Source organism: Podarcis pityusensis (genome assembly GCF_964106645.2).
Source record: "Podarcis pityusensis genome assembly, chromosome: 13".
Taxonomy (NCBI): Eukaryota; Metazoa; Chordata; class Lepidosauria; order Squamata; family Lacertidae; genus Podarcis; species Podarcis pityusensis.
This window is the reverse complement of record NC_138038.1, coordinates 14,621,465-14,640,386: the sequence shown is the minus strand read 5'-3', so window position 1 is coordinate 14,640,386 and position 18,922 is coordinate 14,621,465. Positions and strand designations below refer to the sequence as shown.

The following is an 18,922-nucleotide window of genomic DNA, read 5'->3' as shown; positions in this document are numbered from 1 at the left end:
GGTGGGAGGGGAGGAATACACACAAACTTGCACACATATCATTTGTGACTCTTGCCGGACTCTGCATGGATAGGTAAGTTAAGTGGCAGCAGAACAGCTGCCGTTGTGTATCCCACTCCTGCTGAGAAACTTAGTGAAACAACTTGGCATGCGCTGCTTTGGGACACGGGGAATGGCTGGGACACGGGACCCACAAACCTGAAGCATTAAGACCAACCTCACTCCAAATCAAGAATTGCCCAAGAGCAGAGCAGCAATGCACAACACTGTTCAATAAAATAAAACGCCACAAAAGTCATTTGCTACCCCAAAAGGTGTAATTTTGCTTCATTTCCATGACAGCAATACATACATTATCATGGTGTTCTGGAACATCACAGGAAGGCAAAAGAAGGTAACAACAGGTTTAGGCCACTGTTAGTATTGCATAGGTCTGGCAACTGGCAGAACTGACTTGAATCCAAAGAAAAGCAGGCATGTGCCCATCTCAATAACTATTTTGTCCCACTGATGTCAACAATTAGAGTGGAACTAACATTCCCTGCACTGGAGCCCTGGGATCTACAAGAACCAAAGAGTCTAGAGGAGTCTGGCTGCGATGATATCCCAGGACTTTCCCCACTCCTTCAAACTGAGGAAAGCTCCCCGCCCTGAAAAAAAAAAAAAATACTTTTGTCTTTTCAAAATCAAGGGCAGACAAAGACTGCAGAGTCTTGTTCTTGCAGAACGAAACACAGCTATTCAGCTTGCATTTCAAACTTCTGAAAACAAAGCACAGCACAGCCAGCCAGCCAACCCTCTGACAAAAATGATCGTTTCCTAAAGCAAATTTGCAGAGCAAGTGGAAAGAGTACGTATGAAATGAATGAATGAATGAATGAATGAATGAAAGCAAGGCAAAAGCATCAGTGCTTTCATATTACCCACTCTAGGCTTCCACGGTGCTGATTGTATTGCTGAACTACAGCACTCAGAAGCCCAGGGGCTAGCACTGGAGGATTAAATATTTCCCAAAATATCTAGAGGGCCGCAAGTTCCCCACCTTTGCTCCAGAAGGTCTTTCCTGGAACATTCTGCAGTAAATTATATAGACTAGAAGGACCATGGGTGGTTGTAAAGCCACAGGGCTAGTGGAGATCACTAAGTGCACAAGAGCTCCAATCTAAATGGGGAGCAAGAACATTTGCCTCTCAAAAAGCGGGTAGATAAACTGTCCTGTCTCCCTCTTTCAGCAGCTGCATACAAGAACTGAACAAGGCTTGCAGGATGTAGGTCTAACGTGCTGCAGAGAAGAGCAATGGGACAAAGAGATTATTAAAGGAGCTAGGAGTGTAGGCCTCCCTGCCCCAGTTTCCTTTTCTAAATGGTAAATTCCCTGCCATTTAACTCGGTAGCAACCAAAAACACACTACTTTTGCCCAGCCTCTTCCCTTCTAAGCTACTGCAGTGCCTCTTCTACACACCAGGTGGCGCCCATACCAGTTCCATTCGTTTTCCTTTAAAAATAACACCGCAAACCTTGGTTTGCTGATTTTACCGCAGCCTTGATGGCAATTTATGCCTTTGTGCTGGCTGCCACGCACACCACGACGAAGGCTAGACTGAAACGATGTTGGCCTTTAAAGCGGCTTGTTGTAAAATATTTCCTCTTGGCACGTGTACACCAAGGGAGGCTTGGGGAAAGGAAGCTCTTCTGGGGGAGCAGGTGATTTGGAAAAGGGTGATGATGCCCTATGATGTCCCTCCTTTTTAAAAACACACCTCTTCTTTTTTCTACCCTACTTCAGAGAGTTTAGAAAGAGGCAGCTTCCTTGCCTGACAGCAGAATCAACCCCAACGGGATAGAATAACCTTAGCTCCGAAAGAAAAGAAAAAACCAAACCATTTTATGCCACCTGAGAATGGCCACAGCCATCCCAGAATGGCTGCCTTCCAGTCTCCAATCCCTGCAGCGCCATGGCTGTGGCTGAGATTAGCCAGCCTTCATTTTGTAGGCGGCATTAATATTCCAGACAGGAAGCTCAGCAAGGAAGTGGGTTCAAATTCATAGCTTAGTAAGCTTTAGGCAAGGCTTTGTCATAGCAGGACATCCTTGTACCCAACAAGGAAAGAGGACTTCCCTCCTAATGAAGTTCCTCATCTAGTCACTTTCATTCATTTACCCAGATCACTTGGCACAGAATAAAGCCACTCCAAACTCTACAAGGTCAACCGTGCCAATATGCACACAGAATTTTTTTATATTAAAAAAATCATATATATTGTACTGATTTGCTTACTTTATTTCAAGTTTACATTTTGCCTAAAACTCTTCTGCTATAGAGTTTGGATTTCTAAGGCTGCAATCCTATGTATGCAATTAGTTCGGTGTAAAGTCCCACTGACAGCAGTGGGGCTATTTCTGAGTAAGCATGCTCTGTTAAGACACATGCAGTTCTCTCTATTTAGGGCAGAAAAAGAAAAGAAAATGGAACCAAAACCTAAAATGTAAGGAGCTCTACTTGAAATGTCTGTGTCAGTCATCACTAATCACCAATGGGGGTTGTAGCTGAAAACATATCTATGAAGGGATGCTTATCAGGTGACCCACCAAGCCAATATATATATATATATATATATATATATATATATATATCAAATTTCCTATTTCTTGCTGCCTGTCCAGGGGCTGCAAAAACCTACAAAGCAACTGTTTGGCTACGGTACATGTCTGCCAAGGTTATTGGGTTTGGTGGGTTACAAACAATACAGGCCCGGATTATATGAACAAACTGAGACACACTCAACTGATTTCCCATCCTGTCATGCATTTCACCACGAGATGGAATGCAAGGCTGGTTGCGTTTTGACGCCAAGCACAGAAAACTCCCCTCAAACACCCCAAAAGGGGCACTTGGAGAAATTTGATGCCCAGACTTCTGCAAGAATCTCCCCCCTGGAAATTTTAAGCTCACCAAAATGTGGCCAAGTAGCGATTCACCAAGCCAAACAGGGCTCAGGCATATTCAGGCCTTTGAGGTTTTTGGCCACACAAGGCAGGCAGCAAGAGCAGGTGCTCTTATCATCAAAGCACTGGTGGGCTGCCATAGGCACTGGATGAGGCGCAAAACCAAAGCTGGCTGTCCACTGCACAGCTAGGAAAATTGCCATGCAACTGAAATTTAATACGACGAATCTTCCAGCACAGATTTCTGAGCTTTCTCAGAAGGTGCCGCATGCTACCAGTTTCGCTGAGGAAGTTCCCAAGCGAATCAGATATGTGTTGCTGACTACATTCCTCCAAGCTGCTCAGGGCAACGGTTTTTGCAAGGCAACAAGCGTGTCGCAAACAAGCGTGGTGATGAGAAAGTGAGTTGGCCAAGGTGACCTGATGTGCTTTGTCTCCAAGGAGGTTCCCCACCTCTAAGCCCATTGCTGGGTTTGGGGAACTTTACTAAGCCCCACTGGGCAAATCAAAACTTCCCATTTTCCTTGGGATTGGTAGAAGGCGGTTGGGTTAAGAAATTGACCGCCTGCCCGCAACCCAGCAGATCAGGTTCTTCCTAGTCTTCTGGGTCAGTTTCATAAACGCAGACACAATAATTCAGTTTTTTTCTGCCACCCAGCCCATAAACCTGGCTGCACACAAGGGCTGGCAGAGAAGCAGTGAGGAACCAAACCTATAACCTACAACCACCAACAATATTCAGCACTCAGCTATCTGCAGATACCACATCTGGCTCCGTGGGGGATATCACAGGAGTGTCGTGGGGAGAGACAGCATCCCTTAAGGCTTCTTCTCTAGTTGGCCATGTTTGACCCTCCAGCTCCAGCCACAGCTGCTGTCAGGAGCAAGGGTGCACTGAAGCTCGATGCCCAAATCAGGGACCACCATGTCGCAGCGGACGGGTTGGCCTTCCTTGGTGAAGAAGCTGAAAGCAGAGGCCGGTATCTGTGAAAGCAGAACACACACACACAAAAAGGTGAAGGGGCCTGACTCCACAACAACTGGATCAAATCAACGCTTCCAGGTGTCATAAGAAAGCTGCAGATAGTACAGGATAGTGCGCGCACCCCGGAAATGATCTCTTTCAGCTTCTGCCTTCTGGAAGAAGGTACAGGGTTATAAAGACTAGGACTAGCCGTCTGAGAAACAGTTTCCATCCAAATGCAATTTTGGTTTTAAACACAGTGTAAGGTAGTCTCCATGGGAGTATATTGTATTTAATTATGGGGTATCATAGTTTTTAGGGGGCTAACCAGGCTGGGATAGCAGGCGTGTTGGTTTTTGAATGTCTGATGTAGATTTTTTCAATTTCGTTGTTCTGCATGGGACAATGACAATAAAGATGATCGTATTGTATCGTATCGTAACTGCACGTTTATTTCTAGTTGACAGAGGAAGAAACAAAGTCACATCACATGCATTTGAAGGGGGAGTGGGCAAAAAATTCATTGCATGTGTATTTCCGGGCCCACAGCAGAGTTCAGCAAGAGCAAAGTGGCCATGTTGATTATCTTTCTTCCTCGAGACAATGGAGGAGTGTGCCTCCAGGGGTGGAGCCAGACCACTGCACTAGCAGCACTGAAGTAACCTCCCTGGGGCGCAAACCTGGGCAGTCTGTATGGAGGTCCTGGGTTGCTGATGACAAGACGCCCCCTCTCAGCCTCGCTGATAAGGTCCAAAGGAAAGCAGAGCAATATGTCTGGCACCAGCTGGGCTGCAGGAGTTGCTGGAAGAAGGCATACAAAGTGCCATCCAACCGTCTTAGGGACTCCACTCTGGATTTGTGCAGGGTTTAATCCTTAGCCTTTTCTTCTCCAGAAGATATCTTGCAAGGCGTAGAAGGATTAAGATGACATTCCCAAATACAGTGCTACCTTGGTTCTCAAAAAACTTGGGACTCAAATGCCGAAAGCCCAGAAGTTAAGTGTTCCGGTTTTCGAACGTTTTTCGGAAGCCGAACATCCGATTCGGGTTTTGGCTATTGTTTCCGGGGCACCTGCACCAATCAGAAGCTGCGCCTTGGTTTTTGAACATTTTGGAAGTCAAACAGACTTCTGGAACGGATTAAGTTTGGCGCTTTTGTTTTTGCTATTTATTTTGCGTTTTTGTGGCTTTCTCAGTTAATTTGTTTTTGTGACTGGGTAGAACCCAGTTCAGCTACTGACTGACTGCGGAAATGGATAAAAGCCCCCCATCCAAACAATGACTATCATCAGCGCAGGTAAGAAATAAATAATATTCATTTTTATCATCTACAATACTGTCTTATTCATTTTATAGTGCGGTACATTGATTATTGCTTTCATTTTATGGATCAATGGTCTCGTTAGACAGTAAAATTCATGTTAAATTGCTGTTTTAGGGGTTGTTTTTAGAAGTCTAGAACAGATTGATCAGTTTTGCATTACTTTCTATGGGAAAGCACGCCTTGGTCTGGGAACACTTTGGTTTTGGAACGGACTTCTGGAATGGATTAAGCTTGAGAGCTAAGGTAGCACTGTAGCCCCATTTTGCAGTACTTCGCATCCCCAAAAGGAGAGAGGTCCACCAGGGCAGAACTCACCTGGCTGCTGATTCCAATGGCCACATCTCCCACCTTGGCGCCACGAAACTCTCGGATGTGGAGACTCTCCCCGCTGAGCAAGCGGATCTCAATTTTCACTCCTGGAAGGCAGAAATAGAGAGCTAAGCATTTACTTGCCACCTGAAGATAACATTCTATACATCTGACAAAGCAGCTTCTAGTCCATTAAAGATCATGCCAAATAAATCTATCAGGATGCTTCCTGGCTGTCGCTATTTTCAGGTGGGATTTGCTCACCTGCTGGCAGATTGCAAGGGCCCCGCACAACTAACTCACTTTCCCAAACAATCAGACTTCTTTGTGATAAGAGCAATGGCAAAATGCACTGAGAAATGCAAGGTAGTCTTTATAAAAACTTATGGAATATGCAGAAACGGCGAAGCTTACCAGAAAAATAAGAAATCAAGGCAGCAAACTTTTTATAAAAGAATGGAAATGGTTTATGGAATATTTACAAATAAACTGCAAACAGGTAAGAACATTGGCAGGATTATTGTAATAATCTGCAGTTTTTTTATAAGAGTATGTATTTAAAGTACATGAATAAATGATTAAGTTCATGTGGAATATGCAGAAAATATAAAAAAATTAATTTAAAGAACCGCAGAAAGAGGCGGAAGGAAATGTCAAAATGATTGTAAAATTACTGAAAGGTATAAAATTGAAAATCATAAAAAAGAGAAATGCAAGGCAGCCAACTATATCCTGGTATTCGATGTAAAACGAATTTTGCTCCCAATTCCAGTGTTTACTGGTTTATTAGTAATGATTACATGGTCTAATTAGCAATTAGTAATTCATGTGCCAATGAAACACACCACAAAATGGAACAGTTTAACACAATAGTGCCTTTGGCAAGCAAATGCAGAAGAAGCCATTTGGCCTCTGGCTTGCTTAGTACCGTATGGACCGAGAACAGAACCTACCATCAAAGTAGGTGGGCATATCTGTATTCCTGCTGAGATGCAGCCAGCTGTTCCAGCTGTTGCTCTGCCCATCTGTTTGGCTGCTCCACGAACCCACTCCAGAACTCATGGTTTCCTTCAGGCTCTGAGATGTTTTCAATGAGTCCTAGAGAAACAGAAAGCGATAGCAATGTCATTCTTCCACAGGCACACATGCAGTGTCTAGTTTCCAATGCCCCACGGTATGGGGGTCACTTCTTAACTTCAGGTAGCCTCCCTCCCAGGCATGTCCAAAGGACTGGAAACCTGGACAAGACATAGAATCTGGCACTTCTCTCACTACCGGAACAGTATGAAGAGGAAAAAGAGGCACCTGCTAATATCTATAGGAAGCTCACAAGCAGGACCTGGGAGCCCTGAATAATAATAATAATAATAATAATAATAATAATAATAATAATAATATTTTATTTGTACCCCAGCCACTCTGGGCAGCTTCCAACAAAGATTAAAAATACATTAAAATGTACACCAAGAAGAAGTGAAATCTCTGGCACCCGTCCCAATTTCTTTCTGGGCCACACGCTAAAAGGTTTTCACAGCTCAGAGGCAGGAGATGCTTCTGGGACCAAATCAGGTAATTGGCACAATGCAAGGAAAAAGGTAAAGGTAAAGGACCCCTGGAGGGTTAAGTCCAGTCAAAGGCGACTATGGGGTGCGGCTCTCATCTCACTTTCAGGCCGAGGGAGCCAGCCTTTGTCCACAGACAGCTTTCCGGGTCATGTGGCCAGCATGGCTAAACCGCTTCTGGTGCATGGAGGACCATGAGTGCCAGAGTGAAACCAGAGTGCATGCAAAAGCCGTTTACCTTCCCGCCACAGCAGTACCTATTTATCTACTTGCACTGGTGTGCTTTCAAACTGCTAGGTTGGCAGGAGCTGGGATCGAGCAACGGGAGCTCACTCCATCACGGGGATTCCAACTGCCGACCTTCTGATCGGCAAGCCCAAGAGGCTCAGGGGTTTAGACCACAGTGCCACCCGCATCCCGGCACAATGCAAGCAGTCATGGGTCCCTCCTGCTTGTCCTCCTGTACTTGCCTTCTCACTGGCGTCTGACGGGAGAGCACTGTCCAAGCTGAGGCACAACAGCATCTGTTCCTGCTCCTCCAGAGAGAAGGGCTGAGACAGGCTGTTTCGAATCAGCTCTGTGGGAAAGGAAACAGGCTACAATGAAAACAGATCATCCCCCAATCACCCCTGACCCTCAGCAAGTTCCAGATTTGCGCCCCCCCATGACAAGTGGGGTCGTGCTATGCAGCTCTGCCCCATTTTTCAGAGAACTACATTTGACTAATTTTTGAACACATTTGCCAAGTAATCAATGCAGTTTTAAACAAACCCTGTGCATATTTTTATCACCATTTAACTCCCTAACCTCCCGCTCTCTTCAGCACAGCCTTTCTCATTTCAAATGCTCCATAAAAGCTCCTCCTGCTAATCAGTATCTCACTCTTTCAGCCCATTTGGTGTTGCCTCATTTACACAGCGCCTCACCAATAGGCTTGCATTGAAAGACCTGAGCAAGGTTCTCAATAAATAAAATCAACGTGTTATAGTGACAACTGGCAGCTCAGAACATGAGCTGCACTGAGCTAGGAATCAAAGTCCAGATATAAGGCCATCTGGAGGGGAAATGGTGGGTGGAGGAAGGGTTCAGCAACCCCTCCCCACACAGCTTCTCTGCTTAAGACTGCAGCCTCACCATGCTGCTTTTCACAGCCGCTTGGCACCACTTATGTTAGGAGACATCAGCCTACGGTCGTAACAGATAATTCAGCCATGAACCAGATGGTTCTTATGTGAAAGGACTGAGTCCACAAAGCTCAAACCATGAAAAAAATTGCTTGTTTTAAAACAGACATAGGCAAACTCCAGCCCTCCAGATGTTTGGGACTACAATTCCCATCACCCCTGACCATGGGTCCTGTTAGCTAGGCATGATGGGAATTATAGTCCCAAATATCTGGAGGGCTGGAGTTTGCCTATGCCTGCTTTAAAACAACATTAGGAGTTTGCCTATGCCTGTTTTAAAAAAACAAGCATATTCTGTTTCCTTCATGGAAGCCTATTCAGTGTTCTTTTTCATATACAGTGGTACCTCGGAAGTCGAACGGAATCCGTTCTGGAAGTCCGTTTGACTTCCAAAACATTCAGAAACCAAAGCACGGCTTCCGATTAGCTGCAGGAAGCCGCGTCGGATGTTTGTGTTCCAAATAACATTTGCAAACCGGAACACTCACTTCCGGGTTTGCGGCGTTTGGGAGCCTAAGCATTCGACTCACAAGGCGTTCGGGATCCAAGGTACGACTGTATATATTTTAAAAATCATGATAGGATTTATTCTACATGGATTTGAAAGAAGACTCAATACACTGTGAGGCTCCATAAAGGTACAGAGAAAGACAAGAGCAATGATCCCAGCAATATAAAAAAGGCGCTGTGGAAATCAGCTATACCAGATGCAAATCGTCCTAAACCCAAAATGGCAATGAATGAGTCATGGCAGGTTGGGCTGAACTAAATCAAGAAAGCAATGGAAATGACATGGGGCATAAAGGGCAGCTGGAGAAGTGCAGATAACACTTCTCCTACCGGAAACAAGATGGGGAAGGAACCCTATCCTTCTGAAAAACCCTTGCCCCCGCTTCAATAAAATTTAGCAATGTGCCATTGACAAGATATTGGAATTCAACAAAGATTCCCTTTTCAATACCTGCATGAAGCCAAAAGGAGCCCAATTTATTGTTTTAACCTTGAAAATGGAGATATTCGGTGTTTGTTCTTTTAAATCGCTATATCCCATCTTATCCATGCTTCCTTCTATTCTGCTACAACCACCCAGGCACAAGATACATCGGCGCTGTGCATAGATGTAATTCCATCCCTCCTTTTTATCTTTTAAGCACACAACCCTTCCTTGCCTGGTCCTCCAACCAACCAACCAACAGGAAGCAGGTAGTACTGCCCTATACGTACAACCCTTCAACTCTGGGGCAGCAGAGCTGCACACAAAGAACTTGCTAGGCAGGAGACTTGAGAGCAAGATGACGAATAAAGGCACATTTCCAGAGAGAAAGACGAGAAGCGCAGTTCGGTCATTACCAAACTCCAGCTGCTGAAGCTCAAGTTCAAAGGATGTGGTTCTCCAGTCCGTCAAACTGCCCCTCTTGGCGCTGAGAGGAGGCAGGAAGCAGAGCTGCAGAGAGTCGCACGGCTGCATTAGTTCCTTGCACGTGCTCAGAGGGAGGAACTGCGCCTTCTCGGCCAGACCGTGGCGGGGAAGTGGGAGGGTGCGGCATTCGGGAGGCTCCGGGATTGGCAGCGGTGGGTCTGGGAGACTAGGCACTGGGGCCAACTGTAGGCTTCGGGGTTGTCTGTATTCTCCTTTCCAGGGGCTCTTCAGGCCTCCCACTGCAAAGCGAAGGGGAAATGTTAGGTCAGAAGAAGAGAAAGGAGCACTTGCTGGAGCGGAATCACCCAGAAGGTTTCGTTTCTTTTGAATTCCAGGTGACTCCCATTAAGTGAAGAAAAAGGATGCATTGATGGGATGATCATTTGAAGCTTTACCCAGCAGCAGGGAGTGTGTGGTGTGTGTGTGTTTGTGACCTCAAGACTGAGGGCCAAATGAGGCCCCCAGATTTCTTTGCCTGGCCCCTGGAACTTTCCCCAGCCCACACCCTTCCCTGGTCCTGTTTTACCCCCAAGTGTTTTTTTCCTAGCTGCAATTTGTCCTTGACATCTGGTGGCTCTGGCTTGTCTGGATGGAGGTGTGTTTGTGTGTGTGTTTAGAAGTTACCCTATGGTAGAAAGGCAAGAATTACACCCACAGCTCTTCCCACCTTTGCCTCTGGCCTCACCTGCCACACACAGTGTGTTAAAGCAAACAGGTTACAAACGCCTGGAATTCCTGTGGCTAAATTATACCTGTTGTAGCTGCCGTACCTGGCCAAAGGCAGTCTTTTTAACCTGCCTCAAAACAGCAGCCTTCCCGTTTGCTACACCACCGAAAGCCCAAGTTGTAAAAGTTGCCTGTGATTCGTTACGGCAGGGAACAGCATTTTGAAAATAAAGGCACACTCCCTGCTGTCTGGCGGGAATGCGCAAAACAAGGGTTGCCGAATTGGGCCCAATATGCTTGACGTGCGGAACACAATCAACTGTGGATTCAAAATTTAAGGACAGTCAAAAACCCAAGTGTTCTGTGATTGATGGGGGACACCCACCCTCACTCACAGATGATGGCAGCACTTGGGGACCGCCTCTCCTGGTATGTCCCATGGAGGACCTTACGGTCTGCAACACCCTGAAGATTCTGGGCCCCAGGGAGATTAGACTGGCCTCGATCAGAGCCAGGTCCTTTTCATCCGTGGACCTGGCCTGGTGGAACGCTCTCTCACAAGAGACCAGGGGCCTGCGAGATGTGACCTCCTTCCGCAGGGCCTGCAAGACGGAGCTGTTCCACCAGGCCTTTGGTTAGGGTTCAGTCTGACTCATTTTCTCTTTGTATAAGAACAAGCACAAAAGAGGTTTCCCAGCCTGCTCACAGGTCCTTATAATATCAGTGGAAACAGTTGGTCCTGGCAAGTATTAACTGCTTTCAATTTTAACCTGAGGATTGTCATTTGTCCAGTTTTAACTTTATTTTATTTGGGATGCTTTTTAATCGATTGATTGCTTGTTTTTATGCATATTGCATTATTTATATGCTAGCCACTCTGAGCCCGGCTCCAGCTGGGGAGAGTGGGGTACAAATAAAAATTTATTATTATTATTATCATTTTAACTCACAGCACAAGAACCGGATCTGCCTAGCGCCAACAGTCAAGTAGTCCTATTAAAGCCAACGCAGCAAGCATTTGGCAGCAGCGGCAGCAAATAAAGCACGTCGCATGCCGCAAGCAACTTTTTGTCACCAGCGAGGTGTTGGGCTCTGTAATCCGCCACTTGTTTAATAGCTGTAGGAAATCCTCACCCTTTTCAAGGGCCGCACAGGCTTTCACCCTCAGCTCCGCTGCAGAGGCCCGTCGGGCCGGATCCTTCTCAAGACCCGCCTTGATGAGATGGGCGGTGGATGGGTGGCAGGAGGGTGGGATTTCTCTCAGTGGAGGCGGCTCTTTGGCGATCTGCAATACAGAAAACGCGGGGAAACGTCAGGTGTCAGAAGCAGCAATGTTTACCAGAGGAGAAGGAGGCAGGTCTGTTAGACGGGTCAGGTTATCCACATGATCCTAAAGAGGGTTTTTTTAATAGAAGATGATGTACCGTTGGTTTATTACACCTGAGAAACTATTTGCAATGTACAAATGTATTTCAAATGTTTGCTGGAAGTGCCAAGGACACAAAGGGACATTTTGCCATGCCGTGGTGGACATGTAAAAAAGCTAAAAAATATTGGATACAAATACGTACGCTGACACAGTCAAACCTCGCTTGTCAAATGTAATCCATTCCGGAAGCCCATTCTGAAATGTTCTACAACCGAGGCGCGGCTTCCGATTGGCTGCAGGAGCTTCCTGCACTCAAGTGGAAGCCGCGTCGTACACTCGGTTTCAGAAAAATGTTCGTAAACCGGAACACTTACTTCCGGGTTTTCGGGAGCCAAAACATTCCTGAACAGAGGCGTTTGGGAACCGAGGTTTGACTGTACAGCAGATTTTAAAGGTTAATATTAACTGTAAGCCAGAAGTCTTTCTTTTAGGGTTAATGGACACATCTGGAAAAGGACTATGGAAGATTACCCCAATATATTAGTGTACGCTCGGGTTGTGAACGTGATCCGTGTGGAAGGCACATTCGCAACCCGCAGCGCCGCGTCTGCACACATGTGGGTTGCGATTCAACGCTTCTGTGCATGCGTGACTGTCGAAACCCAGAAGTAACCCATTCCAGTACTTCCGGGTTTCAGTGCATCCGTAACCCGAAAAAACGCAACCTGAAGCGTCTGTAACTCGAGGTATGACTGTGCAGTGGCGAAACCACTATATGCACAAAGATGGAAAGATAGACTTACCCACTATAGAGGAACAGAGGATAAAACTACAGCATCACAGTGAGACTGCAGAGAAGCTGAAGAAACCATTTGCCATAAGCAGCCCCAGAGGGAAGTTACAGCCGTGCCCTGGAATGCCCTCTTCTGCTTCCTTCCACCATTGATGGACCTGGGAGGTCCTTCAAGGAAAGGCACTGCTCACCTCTCCAAAGTGTTTTTCTCTATTATTTATCCATCAATCCCTCTTCCCCTCCACGACACCCTTTCCTGGATCAGCAGCCGTGCACACCATACCTGAAGATGGAAGGGAGTTCGTCCTTCCAAATGCCAATGCGCCCTGACTAAATCAGGCCAGCCCACCTGCATGTCTGCGAAAATGCAACTGACCTTGAGGCACAGAGGGTGGTTGTAGTACTGGGTCCAGGGGTGGCAGCCATTCAAGAGATGCAGCATCATGCAGCAGCTGCTCCAGACGTCTGCCTTGGAGTCGCAGCGCTTCCCCATCACCACCTCGGGGGCCAGGTGGGTCTCTGTGCCAGGAACATAATCCCCTGGAAATGCAATGGAGGAGATCTGCTCTCTAAGGTCTTGTGCAGAAGCAGCCCATACACAGATATGTCATAAGGATGTAAAATGAGTGTTTTAAATTGTAAAATTGAAAATTTAAAATTATTTTTATTAAATTTATTAAATTTTCTATTTTACAATTTGAAATACTCATTTTACATCCTTAAGATATCAATGACTTCCCTTCTTCTCTTTCCATGGTTCATTTTACATATCATCAATCCCTGCATATTTTACAAAAACTGTACCATTCAGTATTCCATTACTGTATCCATCAAAACATGTTTACACTGTTGAATGTATCTTAATGCTGCCAGCATTTTCAGCTGCATACAATTATTTCCCAAATATTCAATTAACGTTTTCCAATTTTCTTGAAACGTATGTTCTTCTTGTTCTTATTCTGTATGTTAAATCTGGAAGTTGTGCATATTCTGTCAACTTAAGCTGCCATTCTTCTTGGGTTGAGACCTCGCTCGTTTTCCATTTGGGGGGCCAGGATTCCATGATCTCCATCAGCAGGACATAGCTGACTTCCCATGGTAAACACAAGGCTGTCAAGCAGGTATGTCTCTCTAAGTTTGTGTTATGCAGCTGTTTTGTGACTGGCAACCCCAGCACTCTCAAAATCTGAAAAGTGCCCATTAGTCCAAAAAGGTTGGTGACCCATTGTCTCCTCCGTAAGACCTAGCACTGGATCCCACCCCTACTTGATTGGTTCTCGGCTTTATAATAACATAGGGCATGGAAGACACTTTGAACATTCAAAACAACAACACATAAATGCTAAGCATTATTGCTTTGTTTCATTTTAATAAAAGCCATTATCTACCGCTTATGTTCACATGGATATGTTTGAAAGCATACATATAATGACTGCTCCTGAAATCTCAGAAGCTAGAGGGATGACTGAGTAAGATCATCAGTGCTTGGGAGGTGGGCCTTCAATGCCCTTGCCCTTTTGGGGCTGGCAAAACCAAAATAAAACTATGCAGAAAAACTCAATTTGCATAATTTATACAAGCTACGAACCCCTAGGTTTCTTGGCACAGAATATAGACCCCCCTGGGCGCAGAAATTTATCTATTCGGCACGGATTACATAGAACCCCATTGATGCCTAAATATAATGCCAGGGGAAGTGGAGGGGGGTGCAGAGGCTGGGTGGTGGCATATCTCACGCGGGACTGGCAGCGGGCAGAGCGGGCACACCTCCATGATTTTTATTACAAGGCAGGCTAAGGGCATTTAAATGAAAGCATGTGAAGCAGCCTAAACATAGGCTCGGGGCGTATCATCGACCTTTTGCTGAACTGACCGTAACTAACCTGTCATCAAATGCTTCCCCATGCCATCCGGGTGAAGGTGAGCTGCGTGACCAAAATCGCAGAGGACAGCGTGGCTTCTGTCGCCGGACAAGAGGATGTTGTCAGCTGGCAAGGAAAAGGTCACAATGGTTTGCCTGCCATTGAGATCCAGGTGCATCCCAATAATAATAATAATAATGATAATAATAATTTTTATTTATACCCCACCCTCCCCAGCCAAGGCCGGGCTCAGGGCGGCTAACAAGCAATAATAAAAGCAAGTTGAATGAATACAACTTAAAAACAAGATTAAAATACAATTAAAATATTGAAACATTGAAATATTAAAATGCAGCCTCATCACAGGAGGAGAAAGGAAAAAGAAAAAAGAAAAGAGGGGGAGGGAATCAAATTGGCTCCAAGCCAAAGGCCAGGGGGAACAACTCTGTCTTACAGGCCCTGCGGAAAGAAATCAGATCCTGTAGGGCCCTGGTCTCATGAGGCAGAGCGTTCCACCAGGCCGGAGCCAGTGTTGAAAAGGCCCTGGCTCTGGTTGAAGCCAATCTAACTTCCTTAGGGCCCAGGACCACTAGGGTGTTGCTATTTATGGACCTTGAGGCTCTCTGTGGGGCATACCGGGAGAGGCGGTCCTGTAGGTACGAGGGTCCTAGGCCGTGAAGGGCTTTAAAGGTCAAAACCAGCACCTTAAATCTGACCCTGTACTCCACCGGGAGCCAGTCCGGCTGGAAAAGCACTAGGTGAATATGCTCCCATGGCAGAGACTCGCTGCTGCATTCTGCACCCGCTGGAGTTTCTGGGACAGCTTCAAGGGCAGCCCCGTGTAGAGCGAATTACAGTAGTCAAGCCTGGAGATGACCGTCACATGGATCACTGTGGCCAGGTCAGCGCGGGAAAGGTAAGGGACAAGAAGGATTCAAGCTTTGAGCAACAACAAGGCCTGGTTCTTTTTTCAGATGAGAAACCCGTGTCTCATCCGTGCTGCTTTAGAGCAGGAGTGGAAAATCGCAGGACTGACTCTTCCTCCGCATGACCTTCCACAGCGGCAGAAACTAGCGCCACTGGAAGAAGGCTAAGCGAGAAATCCTTCTCCTTGACGTGTCGTTTGCGGGGTGGAGAATTCTTATCAACCATGTCAGAAATGGCAAAGCCAGACAGGTGGGCAACCTCAGCGAGAACCATGTCAAAACCCTGCTCTCCACCCTCTCAAGAGCTGCAAGAGAGCCAATCCACTGAGGGAAGGCCAGCTCTCTGCTACCCAGAAGCCAGTTCACCAACAAGGTACGTACCTTTCACATCTCCGTGGAGAATGCTGTGAGCATGAAGGTACTCCAGGCCTTCCAGCGCTTGGCCTAGATAATCAAGAGCTCGGTCCTCCGGCAGGTAACCGCGTTGCTTCAGGAGCTGGCCAAGGGACCCACCTGCAAGGAAGAATTGCTGTTATTTTATTTATTCCCTCTGTATCCCACTTTTCCCTCTAAAAAGTGGCGCACTGTCAGGCTTCAGGGAATCCAATCCTCTCCCCCACAGCAGGCTGCCGGTAATAGTCAAGAAGCTCTTACCAAGTCTTTTATTCAATATTCACATAGAGAGGCTTAGAAATGCTCCCTCTAGGAGTAATGGTGTTGCTCTGAGTGGAAACCCACCCTCCATCTCTCTCATTATACGTCATCCCTATGATGGCTGATCTGTGCTTTCTGCCTCTGAGCTCTCTGCTCTCCTACTTTCAATGCCCACCGGGTTCTGGAAGAAGGGGGGTCTGGAATGCTTTCTAAAGATACCGAGAGAGTCCGTCAGCTGTCGCGCCACCCCCCTGCTGCTACTGCAGCTTCCTGCTCCTCTCTCATTATTTCCCAGCTTTTCCCCTCATGTACCTCTGAGTTATGACCTCCCGCAAACCAATGTTGTAAATCTATACTGTCCTCCCCTTCTCTGGAAGGGCCAGGATGGGGAGGCGGTTCCCACCATTCCTCCTCTGTCCAGTCCCTGACACGCGCATAGTCATAGTGGAACTCGCCAGATGAAACTTAACCATGCTTAGCCGCTCTGCTGGTCCCCCAAATTATTTCCATGCCAGGTCTCATTACAATGGTACCTCAGGTTAAGTACTTAATTCATTCCGGAGGTCCGTTCTTAACCTGAAACTGTTCTTAACCTGAAGCACCACTTTAGCTAATGGGGCCTCCCGCTGCCACCGCGCCGCCGGAGCACGATTTCTGTTCTCATCCTGAAGCAAAGTTCTTAACCTGAAGCACTATTTCTGGGTTAGCGGAGTCTGTAACCTGAAGGGTATGTAACCTGAGGTACCACTGTACTTTGCCCGTGCAGTAAGCTGCAAATCGCTGCTGTTGCTGCTCACACAGGGCTCCATTTCTCTTGTCCTTGAACACCTACCTTCCATTAGCTTCATGAAGAGAGTAATCCACAGGCCCTCCTTCACCGCTCCGTATAACGGGAGGACTTTGGCATGCACCCCTCCAGTGCACGCCATCAGCTCCTCTGCACGGAAGTTATCGACCCGCACCTGGATTGAAGAGAGCAAGATGGCAGGAGGGTTCACTCTATGTTCAGTGGTACCTTGCTTCCAGAAGGGCTTGGTACTCAAACAAATTGGCTCCCGAACACTGCAAACCCAGAAGTGATATGGTTTGCAAACGTTTTCAGAAGCTGAACGTCCGACACAGCTTCCGCTTGAGTGCAGGAAGCTCCTGCAGCCAATTGGAAGCCACGCCTTGGTTTTCGAACCGTTTTGGGAGTCGAATGGACTCCCAGAATGGATTACGTTCGAGAGCCAAGGTACCACTTTAATTAGAAAACAACGGTGTCTACCTCTGGGGGTGGAGAGCTGGAAACAGAAGGCTTACTTAGGTCTAAAAGTGTGTATGTTGTGGGTGGAGATGGCCGACAAGTTAGTTAAGGGAGAGTCAGGTTGGCAGAAGGAAGCAGGTCGCAGGTGACAAGGGCCTGAAATGCGGAACTTGAGGAAACAGCTGCCAGAGGAGGCCTGGAGACAGGGAAAGGAGGAGCCGAGATGACAGAGGGGTTCATGAAAACCATAAGGCAAAGGTAAAGGTAAAGGTCCCCGGGATGGTTAAGTCCGCTCAAAGGTGACTATGGGGTGCAGCGCTCATCTTGCTTTGTCCACAGACAGCTTTCTGGGTCATGTGGCCAACATGACTAAACCACTTCTGGTGCAACAGGACACAGTGACAGAAGCCAGAGCACACGGAAATGCCATTTACGTTCCCGCCGCAGTGGTAACTATTTATCTACTTGCACTGCCATGCTTTCAAACTACTAGGTTGGCAGGAGCTGGGACCGAGCAACGGGAGCTCACCCCACCGCGGAGATTCAAACCGTCAACCTTCTGATTGTCAAGCCCAAGAGGCTCAGTGGTTTAGACTACAGCACCACCCATTTCCATAAAGAGAGCCCAGGGAAAGAAAGGGCTGTGAGCATTGACCATGAGAGCGCAGGGTGGCCGTGGCGGCGGCAGAGCTAAAGTCCACCGACTGATGTGCCCCAGCCCACCAGACTGTTGTTGCAGGGATGTAGCAAATAATAAACTCTCTGAGCCACAAAAATGGCAAGCAAGGAGGAATCTACAGGGGAGTCTCATGGCACATGTTGATGCAGTATCGGGTTACTTTTTTCCCTTCAACACAAGCGTTCAAAATGTAGCCTGGTTGTGTGTGGGGTTTTTTTAAGCAACTGCAGCTAAGGCCAAGAGTAGAGCTAAAGAGAAAGCAGATGGTATATCGTCTGGCCAAGTGCAGAGCTTGCTGAAGATAAGGAGGAAAATATGAGTCACTGGCGTGTTTGGCTGCTGAACGATAGCCGAAGTGGGTTTAGATCAGAACATGAGACTGCGGGGAAGGAGGAGGAGGAGAGTTCAGAATGGGGAGGGATATATCGAGTAAGGAGGAGGCACATAATCGGAGACTTCAGCCTACTGGAAGTGCCTCCAAATATAGGCACACCAGGGAAATACAGCTCTGTCACCCGAGCTCCCCAGCCGGGCTTCTCTGGATCACTGTTAACAGCAGCGATCACGATGTGAAGATGAACGAAGCAGTTCTGTGGCTGGAGCTGAATAGCCTGGGGTCTGGAGAGTATCTGCATGGGAGATCACCCGAGAAGCACGTGCATTGTGGAAAGGACAGGAGACAAATAGGTCGGCTAAGCTACACCAGAAAGGGACGCGGGTGGCGCTGCAGGTTAAAGCCTCAGCGCCTAGGACTTGCCGATCGAAAGGTTGGCGGTTCGAATCCCCGCGGCGGGGTGCGCTCCCGTCACTCGGTCCCAGCGCCTGCCAACCTAGCAGTTCGAAAGCACCTTCGGGTGCAAGTAGATAAATAGGGACCGCTTACTAGCGGGAAGGTAAACGGTGTTCCGTATGCTGCGCTGGCTCGCCAGAAGCAGCTTCGTCACGCTGGCCACGTGACCTGGAAGTGTCTGCGGACAGCGCTGGCTCCCGGCCTATAGAGTGAGATGAGCGCACAACC

The 18,922-nt window shown here is 47.2% G+C and overlaps 1 protein-coding gene across 1 annotated transcript in view; it reads right to left on the bottom strand.

Moving 5' to 3' along the window:
* Positions 1-295: 295 nt before the first annotated feature.
* Positions 296-18,922, bottom strand: part of MAP3K14 (mitogen-activated protein kinase kinase kinase 14) — a 38,718-nt gene continuing 20,091 nt past the window's right edge. Inside the window, exons 7-16 of the mRNA XM_080976618.1 lie at positions 16,812-16,941; positions 15,707-15,838; positions 14,421-14,525; positions 12,914-13,077; positions 11,510-11,660; positions 9,640-9,948; positions 7,576-7,682; positions 6,497-6,641; positions 5,550-5,650; positions 296-3,931 (exon numbers count right to left, since the gene is read on the bottom strand). Coding sequence (XP_080832744.1) covers positions 3,767-3,931; positions 5,550-5,650; positions 6,497-6,641; positions 7,576-7,682; positions 9,640-9,948; positions 11,510-11,660; positions 12,914-13,077; positions 14,421-14,525; positions 15,707-15,838; positions 16,812-16,941 — 1,509 coding nt within the window. The 3' untranslated portion in view covers positions 296-3,766. The remainder of the gene's footprint in view (positions 3,932-5,549; positions 5,651-6,496; positions 6,642-7,575; positions 7,683-9,639; positions 9,949-11,509; positions 11,661-12,913; positions 13,078-14,420; positions 14,526-15,706; positions 15,839-16,811; positions 16,942-18,922) is intronic.